General features: G+C 39.1%; 4 protein-coding genes across 4 annotated transcripts; all 4 read left to right on the forward strand.

The window, feature by feature from the left end:
* Positions 1-1,275: 1,275 nt before the first annotated feature.
* On the forward strand, positions 1,276-2,199 carry LOC115588529 (olfactory receptor 4P4-like). The gene has a single exon (XM_030429180.1). It carries the CDS (start codon positions 1,276-1,278, stop codon positions 2,197-2,199), a length of 924 nt encoding a protein of 307 aa, XP_030285040.1.
* Positions 2,200-4,918: 2,719 nt separating this feature from the next.
* Positions 4,919-5,866, forward strand: LOC115588526 (olfactory receptor 4P4-like). Its single transcript, XM_030429178.1, has one exon. It carries the CDS (start codon positions 4,943-4,945, stop codon positions 5,864-5,866), a length of 924 nt encoding a protein of 307 aa, XP_030285038.1. The 5' UTR covers positions 4,919-4,942.
* Positions 5,867-13,135: 7,269 nt separating this feature from the next.
* On the forward strand, positions 13,136-14,647 carry LOC115588446 (olfactory receptor 4Q2-like). Its single transcript, XM_030429060.1, has one exon. The coding sequence runs from the start codon at positions 13,243-13,245 to the stop codon at positions 14,197-14,199; it is 957 nt and encodes a 318-aa protein (XP_030284920.1). The 5' UTR covers positions 13,136-13,242; the 3' UTR covers positions 14,200-14,647.
* Positions 14,648-24,010: 9,363 nt separating this feature from the next.
* On the forward strand, positions 24,011-24,940 carry LOC115588176 (olfactory receptor 6N2-like). Its single transcript, XM_030428565.1, has one exon. The coding sequence runs from the start codon at positions 24,011-24,013 to the stop codon at positions 24,938-24,940; it is 930 nt and encodes a 309-aa protein (XP_030284425.1).
* Positions 24,941-25,921: the final 981 nt, after the last annotated feature.

The raw sequence follows: 25,921 nt of genomic DNA on the forward strand, positions 1-25,921 counted from the left end.
GAATATGAGTCAAACCTTCGTGTAAAAGCATAATTACGACGAAAGAGGCACTTTTAAGATTTTCCGTAGTTCCGAATTTGGGCACGTTAATTTTGAACGGGAGAGCTAGGGGCATGATACGCTAGCATCAAAATCGCTATTTTTAGAACACTTTGAGAACATTGTTAGTGTACACAGAGTTTATGAAAAAGAAGGTTTTTGAACTACTCACGTTAGCTTCTGCATCTCCTGCGCGTCGCCGTCATGGCAGGCAAAAAGTGCCGATCCCTGAGCGCGACCTGACAGGCAGGAGAGTAATGGTGAACCGCTCCTCAAGCGTGCCTGTCAGGTAGCACTCAGGGATCGGCACTTTTTGCCTGCCATGACGGCGACGCGCAGGAGATGCAGAAGCTAACGTGAGTAGTTCATATACCTTCTTTTTCATAAACTCTGTGTACACAAACAATGTTCTCAAAGTGTTCTAAAAATAGCGATTTTGATGCTAGCGTGTCGTGCCCCTAGCTCTCCCGTTCAAAATTAACATACCCAAAACCGAAACTACGGAAAATCTTAAAAGTGCCTCTTTCGTCGTAATTATGCTTTTACACAAAGGTTTGACTCATATTCAATCCCCAATAAAGCCTTGGTTGCTTTTTGGCGAGCGTTTCGCTTTAACACAGGCCACATAAAACAATTGGATTCCCTACCACTTCTGTTCGGCCCACTTTTTTGACCTTCAACACAGTCCACTGACCTCGGAATAGTTAGCTTCTGACCTCGCCTGAGCCAGCGAGCCTGTCTCTCCTGGTCCTGTATTTCCTGAACCCCATGGGCCTTTAAAGGACCAGTGGAGAAGCCACCCTGAGGTTCTGTAACCATTTTTTTTTTGTCTGTCCCTGCCATTGACAGGGAGTACCTACACATTAGAGTCCACAGAAGAAGTTGCTGTCACGGCTGACCATCGTCTCAGAGCTTCTGCTGTCCATTGCAGCAACTGACCACCAGGGAGAGCCCTCTGCAGCTACCTCTGCCATTCAGTCAGATGTATCTGCCATGACCAAAGCAGTTTGGCCAGCTGTCTCACTTGGCTTGTTTGAATTCCCATGTACATATGCTCATTATCTGTTGTTATTATGAAAGGATATAAACTGGTCTCAGACTTTCAGTTTAGGCTGTTAGGGGCAGACAGACAGAGAGCTGGTTGTCATTTTTAGTAGGGTTTAAAAAATAAATTGGAAAAGTTTGAATAGTTGTTTAAATGTAGAATGATATGTTAACGTGTAAAATTCTTCAATTATGGATAATGTTTCAGAAACAATGATGTTTACCCTATCAGGATTAAGTGGGACAACAAACTACAGACACACTCTCTTTGCTCTCACTTTACTCTGTTACTGTGTGATTTGGCTGGTAAATTTGACCATTATTTTGACGATTGTTGTCAATAGAAACCTTCATGAGCCCATGTACATCTTCCTCTGTAACCTGTGCATCAATGGACTTTATGGGACTGCAGGCTTTTACCCCAAATTCCTCATTGATCTTCTGTCTACCATTCATGTCATCTCATATGCTGGATGCCTTCTGCAGGGTTTTGTGGTGCACTCTTCAGCCTGTACTGATTTCTCTATTCTCGCAGTCATGGCCTATGACAGATATGTGGCTATATGTCGACCTCTCGAGTATCACTCTGTGATAACTACACGAAGAGTTTGTGAGTTTGTGTTTTTTGCTTGGCTTATACCCTTTTGTTTACTGTTGTTAAGCTCCATAACAACATTAAGATTGAGGTTATGTGGCTCACACATACCAAAAATCTACTGTATTAATCACTTAGTTGGTAAACTGTCTTGTTCTGCCTCCATAGCACACATTATTGTTCCAGCTTTTAATTATACTTTTTATTTTTTACATATCATGTTTATTGTTTGGTCTCATTTGTATCTTCTCAAAAAATGCCAATTTTCTGCTGAGAACAGAAGCAAGTTTATGCAAACATGTCTCCCACATTTATTATGTTTAATTACTGTTGTGGTATCTATACTTTTTGATTTCCTGTACATGCGATTTGGCTCAAAAAAGTTACCACAAGGTGTCAACAATTTTATGTCAATGGAATTTCTCATCATTCCTCCAGTTATCAATCCGCTCATATATGGTTTCAAATTGACACAAATAAAAAATATTATTACACAGTTCTTGTGTGGCAAACGTCTCTAGGTCAGTGTGTCATCCATTGTATTTATTTAGAGTGTAGGAAATGTTCATTTATGATACTACAAAATAAATGTCATAGATATGTATTATATTCATGCTTTTCTATATCAGATAATCATTTTATCTCATACTTTAGCTTTTTGCAATCTGAAACACAGAAACCTGAATGCACCATTGCTGAAGAATCCATTGTCGTTAAATAAGAAACAAAAGTGCTTTGTTCACATGTAATATGAATGACCATCACCAATAAATATGTTTCTCTTCCCAATATGCTTTTTATAAAAATGTGGCTAAATTTACATCAGAGTGTCTGATTGTAGCTTGGGCCGCAGCACCTCAGCTTGAAAATGTTCCATTCCCGGGCAGACATACAGTTTGTTTTGCTCTTTGATGACTGTTTGAAATGTTGGGGGATATACTATCTGAGTACAGGGAACTTTAAAGGACACTTTAATACATATGAACACAAATAACTATTTCAAATGAGCCCCTGAATATTAATGTTACTGATGTAAACACAGTCAATGCATATTTAACTTCACAGGTCTTATTTTGTACGAAGCACTTTGAAATGGCCATGATGTTAAATATGAGTCTGGCGTGTGCTGTGTTTTTTACAAATTATATCATTTTTGGGATACGAGTCTCATATTCTATACTAACACCTAATTTTCATCGCCATTTTTACATACACAACTCTACCGGATTTTAATGAATAACTGACGTTTTGATTTTTGTATTTATTGCCTTATTGCGAAGTGTCTTATTTACTTTTTTTTTATATAAAATGCAAGCACATTTTAAACCTAGATATTGAACACACGGCAGGAAAGGACATTTAATATTCTTAAAAAATGATAGCAAGAGTCACAAATCAGCTCATTGCATGCAACAAGGAGGGGAGATCAGCTAAGTTAAAATATCAATTGTGTATTCTATTGATAACAACAAACAATGATTTAAAAAGAGCTTGGTCTGAAGAGCAAGTGCATCAGCAGAAAGTGGAATGTATAGATGAGTGAGAAATGTGTATGTTAGTGTTGCAGGCAGCAAAATATTCAACCAGTTGTTAACCTAGTGGTGAGAGCCAGAGGAGATAGAGACAATGACAAAGGGTTGGCATTAAAGCTTTGGTGGAGTCCTACACAGTTGGCACCAAATTCAGCCCATCATCACTCCCAAAATATCAAATACAGCAGCCTGGTCAGTAGTCCTGTCACTGACCCAGTAGCCATGCACTGAACTTTCCCTCCAAAGAATGGGGTTCATGTCCTGTTTGAAACCAAGAATCAATTATGATTAGTTTTTAAATTTTGTAATGTAAGCAGGGTGACATACGTAACTGATGTAATTGCTTGTTCTTCAGGGGCTGTGTGCTTTGTGCTGCTGGTTAGCTGCTGAACAACAGGTCCCAGTGTTGGGCACGTCACTTTTAAAAAGTAATTAGTTATAGTTACTAGTTACTTCTCCCAAAAAGTAACTGAGTTAGTAACGGAATTACTCCACTATAAAAGTAATTAGTTACCAGGAAAAGTAACTATTGCGTTACTTTCATTTCCTCCCCCTTTTGAATTCGGCAGTCATTTTAGCTACTCGGCATCTACATTCAGAAAATGTATTTCTGCATGGCGGACCGGAACCTGCTCTCCCTGATATTTTGCCAATGAGTGCTCTGAAGGAGTCTGAGTCAACTGTTGATAACGGGAGCATGTTCTCAACAACATACCTGTCTATCATTGCATTCAGTTCAGTCTGTGTCGCAAGTTTTTGTGAAGCTGTTAGCGGAGCTCACATTAGCCACACCTGGCCTGCTATCATCATCAACAGCGTCAGCAACAGAGTTTTTGGCCAGTGTTAGTTTTGTAGAAGCATGTGCCGCTAAGAGATGATTCATTAGATCAGAGTTGCTTATAACATTATCATAATTAACAGAAAAAGCAAACATGACCATTTCTAGTATTCCCTGCTGTCAAGCTAGTATGTTAGCTGTGGGGAGTTTTGGACTCTACACTTCACTTTCTCTGTCATTTTTGTGCAACCAGTTGATTCCTTTAACACAGGCCAGATAAAGCAATTAGATGGGCTTGGTAGAGGCCTGCGATTGCCACAGATACCGTTTTGTGTTTGTCTCCACAAACCTGTGGATTCCCTACCACTTCTATTTGGCCCACTTTTTGGACCTTCAACACAGTCCACTAACCTCAAAATAGTTCGCTTCTGACCTCGCCTGAGCCAGCGAGCCTGTCTCTCCTGGTCCTGTATTTCCTGAACCCCATGAGCCTTTAAAGGACCAGTGGAGGAGCTACCCTGAGGTTCTGTAACCATTTTTTATTGAGTCTGTCCCTGCCATTGACAGGGAGTACCTACACATTAGAGTCCACAGAAGGAGTTGCGGTCACGGCTGACCAGCGTCACAGAGCTTCTACTGTCCATTGCAGCAACTGACCACCAGGGAGAGCCCTCTGCAGCTACCTCTGCCATTCAGTCAGATGTTTGCCATGACCAAAGCAGTTTGGCCAGCTGTCTCACTTGGCTTGTTTGAATTCCCATGTACATATGCTCATTATCTGTTGTTGTTGTTATGAAAGGATATAAACTGGTCTCAGCCTTTCAGTTTAGGCTGTTAGGGGCAGAAAGACAGAGAGCTGGTTGTCATTTTAAGTAGGGTTTGAAATAGAAATTGGTGAAGTTTAAATAGTTGTTTAAATGTAGAATGATATGTTAACGTGTACAATTTTCAATTATGGATAATGTTTCAGAAACATTGATGTTCACCCTATCAGGATTAAGTGGGACAACAAACTACAGACACACTCTCTTTGCTCTCACCTTACTCTGTTACTGTGTGATTTGGCTGGTAAATTTGGCTATTATTGTGACGATTGTTGTCAATAGAAACCTTCATGAGCCCATGTACATCTTCCTCTGTAACCTGTGCATCAATGGACTTTATGGGACTGCAGGCTTTTACCCCAAATTCCTCATTGATCTTCTGTCTACCATTCATGTCATCTCATATGCTGGATGCCTTCTGCAGGGTTTTGTGTTGCACTCTTCAGTTGGTGCTGATTTCTCTATTCTCGCAGTCATGGCCTATGACAGATATGTGGCTATATGTCGACCTCTCGAGTACCACTCTGTGATGACTACACAAAGAGTTTGTGTGATTGTGTTTTTTGCTTGGCTCATACCTTTTTGTTTACTCTTCTTAAGCTCAATAACAACATTAAGATTGAGTTTATGTGGCTCACACATACCAAAAATCTACTGTATTAATCATTTGGTTGGTAAACTGTCTTGTTCTGCCTCTGTAGCACAGGTTATTGTTCCAGCTTTTAATTATACATTTTATTTTTTACATATCATGTTTATTGTTTGGTCTTATATGTATCTTCTCAAAAAATGCCAGTTTTCTGCTGAAAACAGAAGTAAGTTTATGCAAACATGTCTCCCACATTTACTATGTTTAATTACTGTTGTGGTATCTTTACTTTTTGATTTGTTGTACATGCGATTTGGTACAAAAAAATTACCACAAGGTGTCAACAATTTTATGTCAATGGAATTTCTCATCATTCCTCCAATCATCAATCCGCTCATCTATGGTTTCAAATTGTCAAAAGTAAAAAACAGAATTATGCAGTACTTGTGTGGCAAACGTCTCTAGATTAGTATGTCACCCATGGCATGGTATTTTCAAAGTAATGTTCAATAGTCAATGGACAACCAGGTTATAAAATATCCAATTATTCAAAAATAGTGTTGTTAAGTCTTGATTTTGTATTAGGTGAAGATTTGCCCGACTGAAAGTCTGGTATCATTCGAGCTACTGACTATAAATGTTTCATGTGTACATCTGCTGTAAGTGTTGGACATAAAGTGTATGAATACAGAGAAAAGCATGGATGAATGGAGAGGCGGGAGGCTTTTCAGAGCCTTTCGGTCAGGTTACAAGGAAGCAGAGATGTAATATGAGAGCCACAATTCCCCCTCTTAGTGTTTACTATACCAGCCAATCTTCACCAGCTCCTTGTCTTATTGTTAATGTTGTTTCACACCTTTGCTCTTCAGCCTCTACCCTGAAACCTGAACCTGTAATCTGAGTCTGAATCCCATTCTATACCTCTCTGCCTGCCTGCCAGCACATTTTACAAGCTCCATTAACCTATTCCATCTCTGCCATTTCTGTTTGGGATTATTCCATTTTATCATAAGATTATTTACTATCACTTTGCATAAAATTAGGGATTTACTAATTATCAACCTGGCTGATTATCAGGGGCCAACATTCAGCAGTTTTCTGGTTATCTATATCGTGTTTTTGTTTCCATTTGCCGACAAAATAAACTCCTTTAAAATGGGCGACTTTGGCTCTGATGCAGCGTTCTCTCTTTGTCTGTAGTCACCAATCACTCAATGTCCCAATCACAACAGTATCTGAGCAGTTACACATCACAAGTCTATCAACAACGAATAATCTGAATCTACAAAGAAACTAGTAACGAAAGTTATCGAATAAAGGTAAATGAGTTGGAGTGTAAGTAGCAGAAAATGTAAATACTCTATTAAAATACCTCAGAATTGTACTTTAGTACCGTATTTCAGTAAATTGTAGTTCCGTCAGCACATTCCGATCACTGGTTATTCTAAAGTTTGACGCAAGAATTTTTATTTTTACTGCAAATGTGTATCCAATATCAAATATCAAATATCAGTTATCAGCCTCCTTGATTACTAATAATTGGTATCACACCTGAAAAAAGATATATGAAAATATTCATATGAAACATAAAATGTGTTGAAACTCTACCAGTACAACAGAACTATGAAGAAGTACTTTCCAACTACGATAAACAACAAATTATCAAAATGATGACATCATTTTATAGTTATTTATTATATTCATTTTGATTCATTTTTCATTTTAATTTTATAACCAAGTTTTAGCTGGATTAAAAAAAGAAGTCTGAGACATTCAGACTGAATAACATCCAGTTTTCAACTAGAATCAGCATTTCACATCTGGGTTGGAGCTCATTACAAATAAAGGAGCATAATGTTTTATGTTTACATTTAACTGTGCTATCAAATGCATGAACAATCACATCTCTCACTAATTATAATTTGTTCTGCATCGGAACTGGCATTACTTAATGAACTGATCCACCAATTATTAACTCAAAAAGGAATTTTATTTTAGTTACTTCTCTGAACACTGAACACTGCTGCTTGAATCCCCAGCTTGTGTTGAGTCATCAGAGAGAGATGATTTAAACAGAGGACACTGAGAGTGTCAGAGTCACTCAGCAACAGGATGTTCGCTCTCCGGCCTACAACTTGCACGGGTTTCACGGGTAAGATTGTCAAAAATAGAACAATAACATCTTAAATCCCTGAGGAGCTAGATTAGCATTACTGACAGTTGCGTCCACAAGTTTGCAGGTACCTGTATTTCCCTCGAACAGTGTAACGAAGATACGCGTCAGAGGGGATTTCGAAGTCGGTGTACGCAATGCCGACTGAAAAATATGTAGTTAAAGGGGTTAAAGTTACACTATGTGACAGCTGACAGTGTTCTCCACACTGCCTTGGAGCTGAGTGTAAACATATACCTCACACTGTATGTTTCACTTAGGCTTATGCAATCTTTAGTTTATTTAACTTAGTTAACAGAGGAGCTATTGACGATAAATGTAAGCCGAAGCCATCACATTAAATTAGTGTTACACTACATACAAAATACAAGACAGTAAATAAATAAATACAGACAGTACTGCTCTACTATTGCTGAGCACATTGTGGTCAAATGGGGTATAAAGTTAAATCCTGTAATGATCAGAATTCAAGCACTCTGCTGCCACCTAGCGCCAACAGCTATCAGTAATCTTTGTCACCACGGTAACACAGCAGCAATGGAGTCCTTTGAAAGGAGATACATCTGTATTCAAAAAATATATAAACGGCTCCATATTTTTTAGCCTTAACTAATATTAATACTAAATTAATACTAAAACTAAAAAGTACCATGCATCCAAGCTGTTCCTTAGATTGTTTTCATTTTGTTGAAGCAAAGTATATACTTTCATGGCTCTTTCTTATTCTGCATATGCTATTTTAACACTGACCTACCACCCTCCTTGTGTTAGCAGGTGAGTTTATGACGCTGCACTGAGACAGCAGACCCTCATGGACAGCCAGCTGAAGCAGGAACCAGTGGCGCCGCCAGCCGGAATCCTGTACGCACTGTGCGTACTTTTTTTGAAGGTGGAAAAAAAAAAAAAAATTTTTTACAGCAATTTGTATTCTGTGTAATTTCTCCCTCCCTCTGCTTAGCGCGAAAGCGGGGACTTGGGATCACTTTTACATAGCCTGTATCCCTCTCTGCACAGAGATGCATTTATGAACAGCATAGGCTAGTGAGCACCATACATACTTACGCCACTGTGTCTTCTACAAATCCCGACCACGTTTGCAAAGTTTGGATGAAAACAAATGCTGCAGGTCTGCAGTGCACTGTCCAGGGTGCTGAACCAGGGCGGATTGGAAGGTTCGGTGAGCTAGATATTTAAATTATGCAAATCAGCGGGTGACACCAAACAACATCTGCCCAAGCAAGTTAGAGCTTTTCTTTCTCTCACACAGTGACCTGGAGAGACGCAGCCGCATCTGAGAGGACGATCGCGCGTGTGTGCGCAATTGCGCATAGCGTGTGTTGCCCCTTCTCCACTACACAATACAGCTCGGCTCTACTCGACTCAGTTTAGGTGCTTTTCCATCACAACTGAGTTCTTCATAGTTCCTCATCAGCGGGGGCGACGTCGTCATATCATGGCGGCTACAGTCGCGTCATATCTTTTTCTCTCCTCTGGTCAGCTCCAAACTCACTGGTCTGCACTGCGATTACGGACCACAGCGTGGTTTTCCACACATCAGCCATTTAATTTGTGTCAGAATAACCACAGTCTCATAGATCATGTGGGTGCTACAATCTGTTATTTCACTGATACTGAAAACATTAGATTTTGTCTTAAAAAAGTATTTTTCCATTTGTTGTATTTGCCGTTTCTGTGCCTACTTCCTGGCGGCGCCACTTGCAGGAACGTGCACACATAAGGCCCAAGGGGTGCTTGAGCCCCCGCCCTTTTTGCCTTGTATTAAAAAGTGCCCTTTTTGTGTGTTTTATGAATAAATACATTCATGTTGTACATGGGATGTAAAAAATTATTTTTTTTTTTAAACGGCGGTATAAAAACGCCACATAGCATTTCCTTGTAATATGGGGTTGTGCATGTGATGGCCAAGCCGCTTCTCTGTTCTCCGCGGCTCCTCTGTCTCTCACAGAGGAGAGAGAGCGAGAGAGAGAAGCCTTGACTCATTGACAACTCCACCACACACATAGATGAGACATGACAGTGGAGCGACTTGAACCTTTGTGAGTTATAAATCCATTAACATAACTTTCTTGTGGGGGCCAACAAGCCTGTATCGGCTGTTTATCTTGCCACGAATCTTAAACTTATTCCAGATATTGAGTTTACTGTGACTTTGCTGCTGTATACATTGCTGTTCCTACTGACAGTCACAGTAGTCATTTCTTGGTTTTGTCACATTTTTAGATGTGTAGCATGTATTTCTAGTTTGCACTTGCCCTCCAATAAATAGCCTAATAACAAACCAGTGTTTTTTTTTGCTTTTTAAGAAGTGCAGCTGAATTGCATGTCTACCAGACCTCAGTGTTACAATAATGTGAATAAACTCATGTTGACAATAATTTGCTGACACAAACTAAATGGCAATTGCATATCACTCACAGCTACATGGGATGCACAGCTAAGTTGTTAGCTTTCTATAAGTAGGGGAGACCGGGGATGGTTGTAACAAAGGGATAGTTGTAACACTCTCAGTTTGACCAATCAGAAACGAGCTGTGGTGATGTCATCAATACAGTCCATGCCCACTGACAAATTGACCTCACTGGTGAAGTCTCATGTCTCTGAGTTGAAAACTGTCTGCTCCGGAGCCAAAAAACTATTTTTCAGGTAAGAAAGTAAACATTTTGTGTTTGACATTAATTTACATAATCTGTGATGGTGTAGTAGAAGTCCAAGTGTATGTCATTCACAGCAGACAAATATGGGTACCACATGTCAAAATTTGAGATCTCTAGCACCAACAACCACTGAGTTACACTTGCTCAAACAAAAAGTGTTACTATCATCCCCAGTCTCCCCTACTTTGTTTACTAATTTTACATTAATTAATCTACGTGTTGTGTTATTGAGGCCTGAAAAAAATGGTATTCACATACTGCCCTTTTCTGACTTTGAGCCCCTGCCCCTCTATAATCATGCGCACATCCCTGAGTTGAAGTGTATGTGAGACGCAGCGTACCTCTATACCTCTGGTATCATCCATTGATTTTTTTTCATATTATGTCCCTTACGTTGTCACGTAAAATGACCCGTTGCTTGTCTTATTTCACAGCGTTCAGCATCTCCTCGGTTGCCTGTTTAACATGCTCTGGTGTATGAGACCCACGAAACTAGTGCGCATACTGGCACGTTGTAACTCGAAAAGTGGAATAAATGTCATGTAATGCCGACATGGGAGGGCATACCGGGGATTCAAAAACTCCACATGACGCAGATCTGCGTCATATTTAACCCCTTGCTAAACGATCGTATTACAGATGATACATGTCGCCGTTTGACTGCTTTTGCTTCCTAATTTAACTAATTTCAACACTGCGGACATTTTATCCACGGGTTTGCCGGAGGGTTATGTGCGCGTCTAAGTTCTGCAACACATTTTGCTCTGACATTAAAAAAAAAAAAAAATAGCCGTGGGTCCACGTTCAAAATTGCCGATCCCTGATCAGTGGAAAAATGACGCCCCGTCCCGATCCTATAGATTGGATCGGGACATCCCTAGTAAGTACTCTATTAAATTACCTAAAAATTATGCTTTAGTACCAGGCCTGGAATTTCCCATTTTAGGGGCAAGGCCACTTGGCCTTTCGTATTGTCAATTATTTAAGGGCACAAAGGCCAAAAGCCAGGGCAGTAAGGCCATAAAATAAACAATGATTTTAAGTCCAAGTGAATTTAATTTAAGGACTAAGAATGTATAAATATCTGTGAAATGAATACATAAAACAAGCTCAGGCGAGAAATTTTCAACTTTCAACTATTTATTCATTCATAAATGCATTTATTTTTATTTTATATTTATTTTTAACATACACTACAAAGTGACAATCATTTATGCCAGGTTATGTGATTAATCAGTCACTATCGTTTGAAGGTGGGGATGGAGAGTCAGGGAGAGTTTCAGCGTGTGAGCCGTCCCAGCGTGAACGGATAATCCAGAGGCGCGGAGCGCGGGCGTGTCGGTCTGACAGTCTGATAACTGCACAGGTCCTTCACTCAACTAAATACAGAGAAATGTCCCACAAAGCAAAGTTGCAGGACCAAACAAAAGTAACGTAGTAACTGTAACTGTCTTTGGAAACTTATATGAGGAAAAAAATCCCACAGCTGTACGTGGAGCAGCGTCCGTCCTCCCGCCTGTTCTACCAACTTTTCCTCACATTTCTGCCTGAAAAACAGCGTCTGTCACCGGCAAAAAACTCACCGAGTGTTTTTGGTGAAAATAAATCACCGCGACCTCCCGACCGAGACTTCAGGGAACACCTGGGAAACACCGACATCGACATCATGACGTGTACCATCACGCCTCTTTAGGAGCCGCAGCGCCGGCTTTCTGTGTGAATTACACAGCGGTACAGCGGAGATGCTTCGCTCTGTGTGAATCACCATCGGCGGAGAATTAGCGAACCACTGCTCCGGAGTTAATGCAGAGACGCTGTGTAAAAAGGGCTACTGTCTTAACTCAAGACCCGGCGACTTTTTCCTCCTCCTCAGACCCAACGTCTCTGCCACGCGGACATCGGGGGTGCGTTTGATGAAGTCTCCTGGTTACCCAGTGATAGATTACTGTCAAACTGTCGTTGTAGCCCGCCCGAGCTGTTCATCGCAGGCTTGAATCGAGCCTACCACTGGTGATGTACGCATCGTCTCATTTGATGTTGCAAATATGTCATAAAAAGACGCATTTCTTTCCCGCGAAAGATGCCGGTGTTCAAAGCCGTGTTGACAGGAAAGAGGCAGAGGAGAAAACTGCAAAATCAACTAGGGCCATGGCCCTCATGGCCCTCGTGATATTCCTGCGCTGTTTAGTACAGTATTTCAGTAAATTGTATTTCCATCAGCACATTCTGATCATTGGCAAACCTACATTTTGACGCAAACATTTTAATTTTTCTGCAAATGTGTATCAAATATCAAATATTGGTTATCTGTCTCCTTGTTTACTAATAATTTGTATTGAGCCTGAAAAAATGATGTATGAACACATTCATATAAAATATAAAATGTGTTGAAACTCTACCAGTACAACAGATGAAGGAGTACCTTCCCACTACAATAAACAACAGAACAAATTATCAAAATGATGACATCATATTGAGTTATTTGACATTTTAATGTTATTACCAAGTTTTAGCTGGATTAAGAAAGAGGGTGAACATAAGTCTGACACATTGAAACTGAATAACATCCAGTGTTCAACTAGAAATCAGCATTTCACATTTGAGTTGGTGCTCAAAACAAATAAAGGAGCCTATTTTTTTATGATACGTTTAACTTTGCTATCAAATGCATGAACAATCACATCCCTCACTAATAAGAATTTGTTCTGCATCAGAACTGGCATTACTTAATGATTTGATCCACCAATTATTAACTTTAAACAGGAGTTGTATTTGAGTTACTTCTCTCCAACAATGCCTCTTGAATCCCCGGAGTCATCAGAGAGAGATGATTTAAACAGAGGACACTGGGAGTCTCAGAGTCACTCAGCAACAGGATCTCCAACCTACAACTTGTTCATGTATGTATGTTTTTCCAATCTGTTTCTCTGATGTGACACTGTATGATCTGCATGTATTCAGGGTTACATCCATTTGATGTGAAATTGATTTAAATGAATGAAATTGTGCCGGCTGAGATAATGGGTAATGTTTCTGTACTTGTATTTTTTACACTTTCAGGATTAAATTACACAATGCAACACAGAATCATTCTGTTTGCTCTCACTTTCTTGTTTTACTCAATCATTTGGATAGTGAATGTTGTTGTCATCCTAACCATCATTGTGGACGAAAAACTTCATGAGGCGATGTATATTTTCCTGTGTAATCTGTGTATTAATGGACTTTATGGGACAGCAGCCTTTTACCCAAAATTCCTCAATGATCTTCTGTCTCCCTTTCATGTTGTATATTACACTGAATGTGTGCTGCAGAGTTTTGTGATATACTCATCATGTATAACTGAGTTATCAATTTTAGCTGTCATGGCCTTGGACAGATATGTGGCTATATGTCGGCCGTTAGAGTACCACTCTGTGATGACCAGGAGAAGAATATCTCTGTTAGTGGCATTCTCTTGGCTTTTGCCTTTTTATTGCATGTTGATTAACACACTGGCAATTGTTCAACTGAAATTATGTGGCTCACATATACCAAAACTTTACTGTTCAAATGCACTAATTGATAAACTGGCATGCTCTAAGTCTATAGCTAATACTGCTATTGTATATTTAAACATTGGCATTTATATTGTCCATTTGTGGTTTCTTTTGTGGACTTACACATATCTGATCAAAACATGCCTAACATCCAAACATGGCAGGAAGAAGTTTATGAACACATGTGTGCCACATTTAGTTTCATTAATCAGTTATTGCTTCGCTGTGCTTTTTGATGTAATATACACACGATATGGTTCGAATATGTTATCACCAAGCCTGAAAAACTTTCTGGCAATAGAATTTCTTATACTTCCTCCAGTAATTAATCCTCTTGTGTACGGGTTAAAAATGACAAAAATTCGAAACAGAATCCTTGTTTTATTTCAAGGACAGAAAGAAAGTGTCTAGCTAATATATTTATAATTATATGTGGGGTAAAAAGCAGCATACTAACTCCTGCGGCTCATACTTCATGATCAAGATGTCTTTCTCATTTGTGTCCTGATCATTCTTTAATTCATCACGCTCAGGCTTCTATCTGTGTGATTTCACTGCAGACACAGCATATGTGCTTTAACATGTGCATCTGGAAAAGGAGATTGATTATTTAGTGTCATTCTGAGAAAATTGTCTTGCCAATACGTTTATAAATAGATTTCATAAATTATTATTTAGAATTTTAAGTGTAATTTTAAAAAATGGCTCAACAACTTAAATGGTAACATGAAGCTGATCCCAAATTTGTACCTGCCTTCAAGTCTGCCAGTACCTTTTAGGAGGTCGTTTTTTATTTGCTGGATTGGCTTATTATGTGTTTTGCCATGATGGAGTTACGATTACAGTTTTTCTCAATTGTTTACACACAAAAATTGGTACTTGAGACATAATGACCACAACATATAACTCATGCACCAACCCCCTGAACCAATTCTGCTAAACTACAAGCACAATTCCTGCTTTACACTCAAATTGCAGTTCTAAAACACACTTTTTTCAAAACACTACACACAATTCTCTGCATTTAGCACAATTTTCGTAAGGAAAATCTTTTGTTTTCACATGGAACACACTGTCATTCCAAATTCTAAAGTTATTTGTACTACTATGCGTACTGACTCATCACATGGGCAAACACCTGGACACCTTACACAACACACTCATTCCACCAGAGCAGCTCAGGTACGTTATCATTTGGGACAACGTAAGTTTCCACTGGGCTGCTCTGGTTCATAACTGGTTCACTGCCCACCCACGCTTTATCTCCCTCCATATTCTCCATTCCTCAGTCCTATTGAGAATTTTTTTTAGCAGTTGATGCTTTTCATGGCTGGATTCACCATGCAAGGCCATGCCATGCTACCATGCTGTGATGTGGATGAGGTGCTGTGGCCAGACCGAATCAGAGGAGAGCATGCTGCACAGATTTTTTTACTGTAACTGTGTACAGTTAATTCTTCTGTTGTTTTGTATCTTTACCGTATATTGTTGTATATGCAACTTTGAGTTGGTTGGGATGTTCTCTGTGTACCTTGTTTTTGTGGGAAAAATAAAATATGTGTTACCGTGTATTTGTGTGTTCTGAGTATAAAAACAATGGGCTTTATTCATGAACCGTTCTTACGAACAGATTTGTTCTTACAGTTTTTGCCGATTGCTTACACACATGTTGCAGACTTTGGCTCACTGTGCCATAACTTAACACACAGGTCGAGTAAGACACAGCACAGATAAACTCCTAACTTATGTGGCAAAATGAAACTCTTGAAACAAAACCTAACAATCCCATTTCAAAACTGTTTTTAGCATCAAAACATTAAACACACGCACCTTTGTTTGCACTCTTTCCTAGCAGCAACAACACACAGATGTGCTTTATGCAAAACACAGCTGGATTCAGTACTTTGGATGGTTTTTGACTTTAAAAGTCTTATACAGATTTTTTTTGTGAAAGACTGATCCACTACAGTAGATCTAGACACATGAAAACAAAATGGAGACACTTCAGGTTTTTTTTTTTGTTTTTCAGATTTTTCAAAAGTAAAAAAAAAAAAAAGTAAAAAAACACAAAGACATGGTACAACTAGAATGTTCTACAAAACATAGTGTTGTAAGGGAATGATTGGAAGATGTTTAGGCTATGGATCCTGTCTCCTGTTGGCATTTGGCAACATCATCTCATCCACATTACAGGCAATGTCCTCCCTTGCCAAGCAACGGGGGAAATATTGCCTTGCATGTCGTATCCAACCCTGTATGGACCTCACCTCAATGTTGCCGCATGCCTCTTCCATGGCTTGTAGAAGAGGCATGTGGGCATATAGCTGAGGGTCATAAAATTTCCAGCGCCATGCTGAAAAGAATTCCTCAATTGGATTCAAAAATAAGGTGCATGGGCTGCATAGGTAGTCAAGTGGTTAGAGCGCATGCCATGTATGCAGTGGACCCTGGTTCAAATCCAGCCTGAGGACCTTTACTGCATGTCACACCCCCTCTCTCTCCCCTTTCCTGTATATCCACTGTCAAATAAAGGTGTCTATCCCTCAATAAAATATTTTAAAAAATGGGGTGTATGGTGGCAAGTTGAGTGCCACCATACACTCAGTCCCGGACCAGAGCAGCCCGATGGAAACTGACATTATCCCAGAAGACAAAAAACTGGGGCTGCTCTGGCCCGTCCTGGACTACTGTGTCATGAAGTGTGTCCAGAAAGTGAATAATGAGGGCTGTGTTGTAGGGACCGAGGATGGAGTGGTGATGCAGTGTCACTGTTGTCTGCTCTCCTTCTTCGTCCTCTTCCTCGTCCTGCTGCTGCTCTTGCTCTCCCTCCTCCTCTTTCAACCTCCACGTTTCCAAAGTTGGCACAAAGGAGCTGAGCTCACATTAGGTGTATTTGTAGTGCTATGGCTTAGACTGATTGGTCTACAATTAGATTTTAAATGTGTTCATGTGTGTGAGTCTGTGTGCTATTCCAATTTTAGTTGTGTTTTGTATTTTAAATAGATGTGTTTTCTCAATGATTGCATGAGTCTTCCTTTTTGAACAATGTGTCTTATGTAAAAAAAACAGTGTGTAGCGTTTTGCAAGAAGTGTGTTGGAGAATTTCAAACACAGTGCAAAGCATATATTGTTTTTTCAGAGTTGGTGCTTTTGTTTAGGACATGGTCACCAAAGTTAGAGGTTGTGATGCTTTGGGCATAGCAACCACTTTTAGTGTTTAAGCATTAGGCAAAAACTGTGAGTCCCACTTACGATAATTTTAAGAAGATTGTGCCATTCATGATTTTTTTCTTATCCAGGATCCAGTATCTTAACGAACCTCTTAAGAACAACTTAAGAAAGAATCTAAGAAGATTCTTTAAGACGATATTGGTGAACGAGGCCCAATATTCTCAAATATTTTAAAACACACTTATGTATGTACTAACTGTAGTAAGTGTAAAGTCCATTCATCATAGTGTTTTACATTGAGCACATCAGTGTCCATCTGGTTATTATTAATGTCTATTTATATGATGGTTAGTGTGTGTCATTTGAAAACAAAATACCATTTTGAGAAGAAATAACATTGGGCCTCATTCACCAATATCTTCTTAAGAACCTTCTCAGATTCTTTCTTAAGTTGTTCTCAAGAGGTTCCTTAAGAAAACCCTACGTCAGATTCACCAACTCGTTCGTAAGCCTCAGAATTGTTCGCAGCTGTGTTCTTACATTGATGAAAGCCGCAGGAGCAATATATATGCCATTGTTTTGCGGGCCTTGGATGGAGAAATGCCACGTATAAATAGGATGGGGGGGGGTTACTAATTGATGGCATGTTTCTAATTTACTTGATTTATCTTAAATCATTGGCACATTTAATTTATTTTAGAATTTAAATTCTTTGTAAATTACCAAAAATATGAAATAAATAAATAAATGAATAAATATGACAGAATTATCACTGTAATATTGCATTTTATTGAACTACACAAGAGAAGAAAACACAACCATGCCAACATTTCGGCACTGAAATGTGCGTAAGAGTACTCCTGAGTGTTCGTAGGATTTGTTCTTGCCTATGAAAAAATCCTAGATAAGAAAAAATTCATGAATGCCACAATCTTCGTAAAATCTTCGTAAGTGGGACTTAAGAACAAATTTGTTCGTAAGAACAGTTCATGAATGAGGCCCATTGTTTTGAATGTAAAGTTTCATTTTGCAGGAGAATTGAGGGGTTTAGTCCATTGTGTGTGTGTTTTTTGATTTGTGTGTAGAGTGAGGCATGCTTTCAGAAAATGCATGTAAACAATCGAGAAAAATGTAATAATAATTTAGTTTACATTCTACTCAGCCTCTCTCTAAATTTGGAGATGCTCATATTGTTGCTGTTGCTGCTTGGAGGCTGCTTTAAATAATTTTACTTAAAAGGAATAAACCGTACATGCAACAAACGTGGGGAGCTAACATCAGAACTGAGGGTTCTTTAAAAGCAGAGATTACATTCAGTGACGTGAAAATAGCTGTTGAGACTTGTTAATCAAATCTCTTAAAGACATTAAATGTTGCCTTTTATGCTTTCTGTGTTCATAGTTGAATGTTGGTGCTGCAGTGTGGAGAAAAGTGTAAAGGTGTGCATTCAATGTGCAAGAAAAACCAGTATGACCTCACAGTATTTTAAATACTGTAAGGTCATATATCAGAAATATTGAAATAAATACATAAATAAATAAATAAATAAATAAATAAATATATAAATGTCTCAATAAGTGAATTAATATGCCACTACATGCACTAAAAAAAAGCCCTGCCTCACACTATAGCATTTTAGCATCACACAGAGAAACTGTCTTGTTAGTATAGACACGACCGATCAACAACTTAAAGCAAATATTGGTCGACAATGATCGGTGGCTGATCAATTGGTGCACCCTTATTTCCAGCTGTTTGATTTAAAACTAGTGTACAAAGAAATGTTTAGTTAATGGCTGCATACATGAAATAAAAAGTCAGCGGCTTAAACTATGTAAAGGCATTTTTATATATTTACTTTTCACTGCTATCAAATGTACAAAAGTTATATATGATAAAACCTGATGTCCAACTCACTTTAAAGATTTTTTCACATTTCACACTTTAAAGAATTTGTTCTGCATAAGAACCAGCATTACTCTATATATTGAGAGTTAATATTAACTCAAACAAACTTTGTTTTAGTTACTTCTCCAAGGTGCTACTGCTTGACTCGCCAATTTGTGTTGAGACATCAGAGAGAGATGATTTGAAGTGTCAGAGTCACTCAGCAACAGGATGTTTGCTGCACAACTTGCTCTCACTTCACTGTGTTGCGGCATATTTTGGATAGTGAATGTTGTTGTCATCACAACCATCATAGATGACCAAAGACTTCATGAGGTGATGTATATTTTCCTGTGTAATCTGTGTATTTGTGAACTTTATGAGACAGCAGGCTTTTACCCAAAATTCCTCAATGATCTTCTGTCTCCCTTTCATGTCACGTCTTCTGCTGAATGCCTTCTGCAGAGTTTTGTGATACACTCATCATCTGGAAATGATTATCAATTTTAGCTATCATGGCCTTTGACATGTGGCCATATGTCGGCTGTTAGAGTACCACTGTGATGGCTAGGAGAAAAATATCTCTGTTATTGACCTTCTCTTGGCTTTTACTGTCATGATTGTACCTTGTGGTGGCCTGTTTTTGAACTTTGTTTTTCAGAGGTGCTTGGTGAGGCTGGGCGTGGTTTTCTGCTGGCCGGAGCTGCTGCCTGACCTGCTCTTAAACCCAGACCTTCCCTCTGTACGTTGCCAGAATGTTGTCGCCAGCTCCTGTGGTACTTGGTTTCTCTCAGTGTCTCTAGAGTTAATATGTTTTGAAGCTTTCTTTTGTTCACTCACCAGCACATTAATCCAGCTTCTCTCCTCTTCAAGTGTTACTTGGCCATTCCTGTGGACCAACTCCTCTACTACTCGCCACCAAGCCTCCAGCACCTCTGCCACCCCGCATGACCCTGACCGCCTGAGACAGCTATCTTTGAGTCTCACCCTGAACTCACCACCTCTACCTACCAGCCATTCCTCTTGTGTTCAATAAATTCACCTTTCAAATCTGCTTCCTATTTTTGCGTCAACTCAAAAACACTAAATGGGCCATCGTCCGACACTGAGTGCATGAGCCTTTGTACAGTAACACTGCAAATGTGTCAGCAGCTTAGGAAAATGAATATTGACAGATAACGTGGATAATGATGACTTTAACATCACGCATACAAAACACGTAGGGCCTACATACAGTATACACATTCAAAAGACCTCTTCAGAATTGTGTAGTCTGATTCTGCACTCTACAAGTGGCAACTGCCGTTAGCATAAATTAGCTACTTTAGCCCACTCATCTGAAGAACAATAACCTTTGGCGTGTTTGGACAAAACCAACAACAGCTACCAACAGCCAATTCCTTACAACCTTAACTAATGTGTTTTAACGCGTTAGATTGTCAAAGTTGTAACAATAACATCTTAAATCCCTGAGGAGCTAGATTAACATTACTGATGGTTGTGTCCACAAGTTTGCAGTTACCTTTAGTTCCCTGAAACAGTGTAACGAAGATGCGCGTCAGAGGGGATTTAGAAGTTGGTATACGCAATGCCAACTGAAAAATATGTAGTTAAAGTGGTTTAAGTTACACTCTGCCACAGCTGATTAACAGTGATCTCCTAAATGCCTTCGAGCTGGGTGTAAACATATACCTCACACTGTATGTTTCACTTAGGTTTATGCAATCTTTGGTTTATATAAGTTAGTTTACAGAAGACCTATTGATGTTAAATGTCAGCCGAAGCCGTCATATTACCATACATATGTCGGTCAGTGACAAATAAGAGTTTGCATTATGAGCAATTAAAAAATGTTTTAATAAATAGTTTTAAAAGCTTGCATCAGGTTTGCAAAAATGTATATTATGTATTTCTGTTAGTTTAATGTAATTTCAAATAGCTGAACCATTTTTTACTAGAGGAAAGATGGATTGCCCCTGAAAATGTCAAGTGGTGCAACTACAACAAAAGGAGAAATATTAAATATCTATTTCCACCTAGAGTGTATGCAAGTGTAATTATAAAACATTTACTTAATTTCAATATATTACTTTTAGTGTACCTTTTACGGCTGGGGCATTTGTTGGGACTGATTCATCGTACTTGACAATGGCTTCCTCGGATATCCAAAAGTACCTGATGCTTGAGGGCTGATCCTTCAGGAAGTTGTAAATGGCCCTTGCTGCAGGATCTGCAGATTCGTGCTCTGTGACGAGCCACTTTTTCTTTGCTTGATAATGGCATCTATTGGGGGAAAAGAGGCTCTACTATATTACAATAATTATGAAACAATAGAAAGTTAATAAATAGAATTTTACAGATCTAAATTTTAATGTTTGACTAACATTTATCATATTATTGGAGTTTCAGGTCTTTTTAAAGCTGCTGTTCATTTTCAACATCTTTTTTCAACTTTTCAATTCAAATTCAAATTTAACAGGCATTATGATGGACACCAATGTAAGCACATGGCCTTGATGTGAAGATTTCAAACACATTTTTTAAAATAAATACTTATTTTTACAGTTATTATGAATTATAAATGGTTTCCAAAGGTCATACCATTTGACATTTAACTCTAAGCACACCTGACCATACCCTAAAAATGTCAAATTATCAAGATTCCAAAGCTACTAAGCTTGGCATGCAGCAGTTAGGCTAATCAGGGGTCCTTCTTTGTGATATAATTTTCTGCCACATGGTCTTTTTACACAAATCAAAATGGCTCCTTGAATGTTGGTTACACCACCTTGACAATTTAGGAAGTTGACTTGACAGACACAACTCCCCAAAATAGTTATACAATTCAGAACAATGGTGTTCCATTTATTTTATTCATTGTTAAACAACACAAATGTAGGAATATGCCAAACTAGTTGATAATGTGTTTTATTGAGAATTTTATTTTTCTTGAACAAGTTTAAAGCTAGGGTCTGTAATGTTGTTCAGAAACACATTTTGTTATACTGGGTGAAATGATCCTGCTATTCTGAGAGTAGTTAATACATTATAAAAAAGGAACAAAAATAATCGGACCTCTGTGGCAGCTGTAGGACTGAGAAAAATCTGACCAATCCATGCCATCCGGGCCGCATAGCACGGATTGGTCAGATGCCTTCATGTCTCTCTCTGTCCCTCCCTCTTCCGCACATGCACACGTTACGTTTCACTGATGCCAGAAATATTCAGCACACTCCTCTGCAGAAATACGGAGTTGCAGGAAAAGACGTTCATTTGGTTACAATGGCAGAGAAAATGCAGCCAGCATTACTTGTAACAGCTCACCCCGCTAAAAAGGTTCTGGATAAAGAATGCCTAAGGCAGAAAAGGCTGCCACGGAAAAGGCTCTGGATAAAGAAAGAGGTCAGACCAAGTCAACATCGGTGCGGCGTTTGAGTGGTGGAGACAACTGGGGCATGTGAAGGGCCTGAAAAGTGATGCAGAGGTTGCTCTCTTTCTGTTGGACAGGTAATTATTTGTTTTGTTTCAGGCGGATTTGTTATTTTCATGAAATATGTGAGGTTTGCTTGGCGTTTGTAGCCTGTATTAGCCCAATGCTAATGTTAGCTTCTTTGTGTGTTGTTTTTAGCCATGAGAATGGCTAATGAGTCGGCCAAGTTTCCACTGGATAGGGGTCCACTGCGTTGCAGCTCCAATCCGGTTTTGCTCTGCCTTCCGGCAATCCCCACCGGTTGCAGTTTGAGTCTACAACGGCGCAGTACGGTAGACAGCTGGCCTCACGAGGTGTGCTGGTGTCAGCACGGAGTGTTTTATTTTGGAAAGTAACCGGATGTAGTTTGTTATTTTGGCGCTTGACTTCCTGTCTGCTCTGTGCTAAATTCAGCTGAATTGCTGCGTCGTGCTCCGGCATCTTCTTCTCCCTGCTGAGTCCCACTAACAGATGCGGTTCAAGTTTGTGGGGGCGCGGCTTTGGACAGGGCACTGACGGGATGGGGAGGGGGGATGGAACTTAGAGGAGGTGCCACTTTCAAATCTTGCTAGCTCTCTTGCTAGCTCTCCAGGATTGTAGACCCTAGCTTTAAGTATTTGGTACAAAGTTTTTATGGTTACACCACATTGACTACTACCATTACCCCCTGAATATTCTCTCTAAATTGATCAAATCCAGAAATGTTATACTAGGTCTTCAAAAAGAAAATGTATTCAAGTTATTTGTGAGTTTATTTTCAAATTTGAACCTTTTTAAATTTAACTGAACCATAGGCAATGGTTGGACATTGTTTGGCTCGGTTGCTGTTGTCTGTTCTCTGTCATTGATTACAGTTTGGGCTTGAGCTTGAACGTATCTGAGCAGGTAAAAGCAGGAACTGCGCCTGCAGGAGGGGAAGGGCACTGCCCAGTACGCACTGAGTGAGGGAGGGGGTCTGCCAGCACGAGAATGATTGACACTTCTCAGACACTCCCCTTGGCTCTGATGTTTTGGTTTTGTTGATCTGGGAGTGGTGGATTCTTGCAAATCAAATTAGGGCCACTGGGTGGACCCACAGACAGTGGATTTTTCCAGAGCTGACCTGTATCTTATTTTACTGTCAGATCATAATGACAATTGTAGTAAATATAACAAAAAAAATTGTTACAGACTACAGCTTTAAGGCAAATGTTGGTCAACAATGATTGGTGGCTGATCAATCTGTGCAACCTTTATTCAAGCTGATTTAATTTAAAACTAGAACCATGTACAAAGAAATGTGCAGTTAATCGCCGCATGCATGATATAAAAAGTCTGAGGCTGAAACTATGAAAAGGCATTTTTATAAATGTACTTTTAACTGCTCTAAAGATTATTTAGAATTTGTTCTGCATCAGAATCAGAATTACTCTATAAACTGATGCACCAAATATCAACTTAAACAAACATGGTTTTAGTTACTCCTCTCAGGCGCTACTGCTTGAATCCCCAACTTGAATTGAGTCATCAGAGAGAGATGATTTGAACAGAGGACCCTGGGATTGTCAGTCACTCAGCAACGGGATGTTTGCTGCACAACTTACAACACACAGGTTTTTTTCTCTGATGTGACACTGTATGATCTGCACATATTCAGGGTTACTAATATTTGACATGAAACTGATTTAAATGAATGTGATAGTGCCGGCTGAGATAATGGGTAATGTTTCTGTACTTACATTTTTTACACTTTCAGGATTAACTTACACAGTGCAACACAGAATCATTCTGTTTGCTTTGACTTTACTATGTTACTTAATCATTTGGATAGTGAATGTTGTTGTCATCCTAACCATCATTGTGGACGAAAAACTTCATGAGGCGATGTATATTTTCCTGTGTAATCTGTGTATTAATGGACTTTATGGGACAGCAGCCTTTTACCTAAAATTCCTCAATGATCTTCTGTCTCCCTTTCATTTTGTGTCCTACGCTGGATGCCTTCTACAGAGTTTTGTGATACACTCATCATCTGCAAGTGAATTATCAATTTTAGCTATCATGGCATTAGACAGATATGTGGCTATATGTCGGCCGTTAGAGTACCACTCTGTGATGACCAGGAGAAGAATATCTCTGTTAGTGGCCTTCTCTTGGCTTTTGCCTCTTTATTGCATGTTCAGTAACACAATATATGTGAACCACACGAAATTATGTGGTTCACATATACCTAAACTTTACTGTTCAAACCCATTAATTGATAAACTGGCATGCTCTACGTCTATAGCAAATACTGCTGTTGTATATTTCAACATTGGTATTTATATTGTCCATTTTTTTTTTTTTTTGTGGACTTACACATATCTGATCAAAACATGCCTAACATCCAAACATGGCAGGAAGAAGTTTATGAACACATGTGTGCCACATTTAGTGTCTTTAATAAGTTATTGCTTCGCTGTGCTTTTTGATGTAATGTACACGCGATATGGTTCGAATATGTTATCCCCAAGCCTGAAAAACTTTATGGCAATAGAATTTCTTATACTTCCTCCAGTAATTCATCCTGTAGTGTATGGACTAAAACTGACCAAAATTCGAAATAGAATACGTGGTTTTATCCAAGGACAGAAAGAAAGTGTCTAGATATTTGAAATTATATATGAGGTAAAAAGCAGAATTCTAACTCAAGTGGCTCATCCTTCATGATCAAAATGTCTTTCTCGTTTGTGTCCTGATACTTCTCTAATTAATTACGCTAAAGGCCTCTATCTGTGTAATTTCACTGCAGAAACAGCATATCTGCTTTAACATTTGCGCTATCTGGAGATAGTTGAGCATCAAATACAGACACTTTGGATTAAAATTTTAGGACCAAAAACCGACCAATGACATTGATAAATGACAACCTGGAAATGTGACTTAATAATCAACTATCTTTCTCCAGAATTGCCATCCCTACTTTTTGCCTGGTCCACTCGTCTTCATTGTATTGTTGCTAACTTAAGAAGGGAGACCCTGGGTGTTGTATTTTAGTATCTTTTGAGCTCTGTACAGACCCTTTCAAAATAAAGCTGGGGTGAGGGTTTTATTAGTTTCCTTAAACCTTTTCCTAGTTGTTTTTTTAACCAGGGTGGTGATGTTTGAAGACTGTGACAGGTTCTCCCAGGAACCAAAAACTGACTATTTCTGAAATTATTATGGTGTTGTCTGCTTACGATAGAGTTCTCATGATTTTCAGAAGTGCAGTCATGGGTTTACAGTGTGAACAGGAGGGGGCTGAGCACACAGCCCTGGGGGGCTTCGGTGTAGAGCACCGACAGTACATAAAGGATGTGAAACTGCCTATCCAAACTAAGGAAGTCCTATACCTATTGGTGAAGTACTCAAACCCAGAGTGTTCATTTTCCAATTAGTTTCATGGGTAATATTGTATTGAATCTTGAGTTTAATCAACAACAACTACTAACAGCTAAAACAAACTAGAATTACCACATCACAGTTGTATGCCTCTGTGCACCAATCGAGTTGTTGTTCTAGAGCTATGGCATTAAATAATGACAGGAACATTTTATGTATAAAATATTATGATGTCAAATTATATTTAAACTCTGACCTTTTGGATAT

Source organism: Sparus aurata, chromosome 9 (assembly GCF_900880675.1).
Source record: "Sparus aurata chromosome 9, fSpaAur1.1, whole genome shotgun sequence".
Lineage (NCBI taxonomy): Eukaryota > Metazoa > Chordata > Actinopteri > Spariformes > Sparidae > Sparus > Sparus aurata.

What these genes read in the sequence shown, in the direction of transcription:
- LOC115588529 (XM_030429180.1), top strand. Translation starts at nt 1,276, where the DNA reads ATGGATAATGTTTCAGAAACAATGATGTTTACCCTATCAGGATTAAGT.
- LOC115588526 (XM_030429178.1), top strand. Translation starts at nt 4,943, where the DNA reads ATGGATAATGTTTCAGAAACATTGATGTTCACCCTATCAGGATTAAGT.
- LOC115588446 (XM_030429060.1), top strand. Translation starts at nt 13,243, where the DNA reads ATGAATGAAATTGTGCCGGCTGAGATAATGGGTAATGTTTCTGTACTT.
- LOC115588176 (XM_030428565.1), top strand. Translation starts at nt 24,011, where the DNA reads ATGGGTAATGTTTCTGTACTTACATTTTTTACACTTTCAGGATTAACT.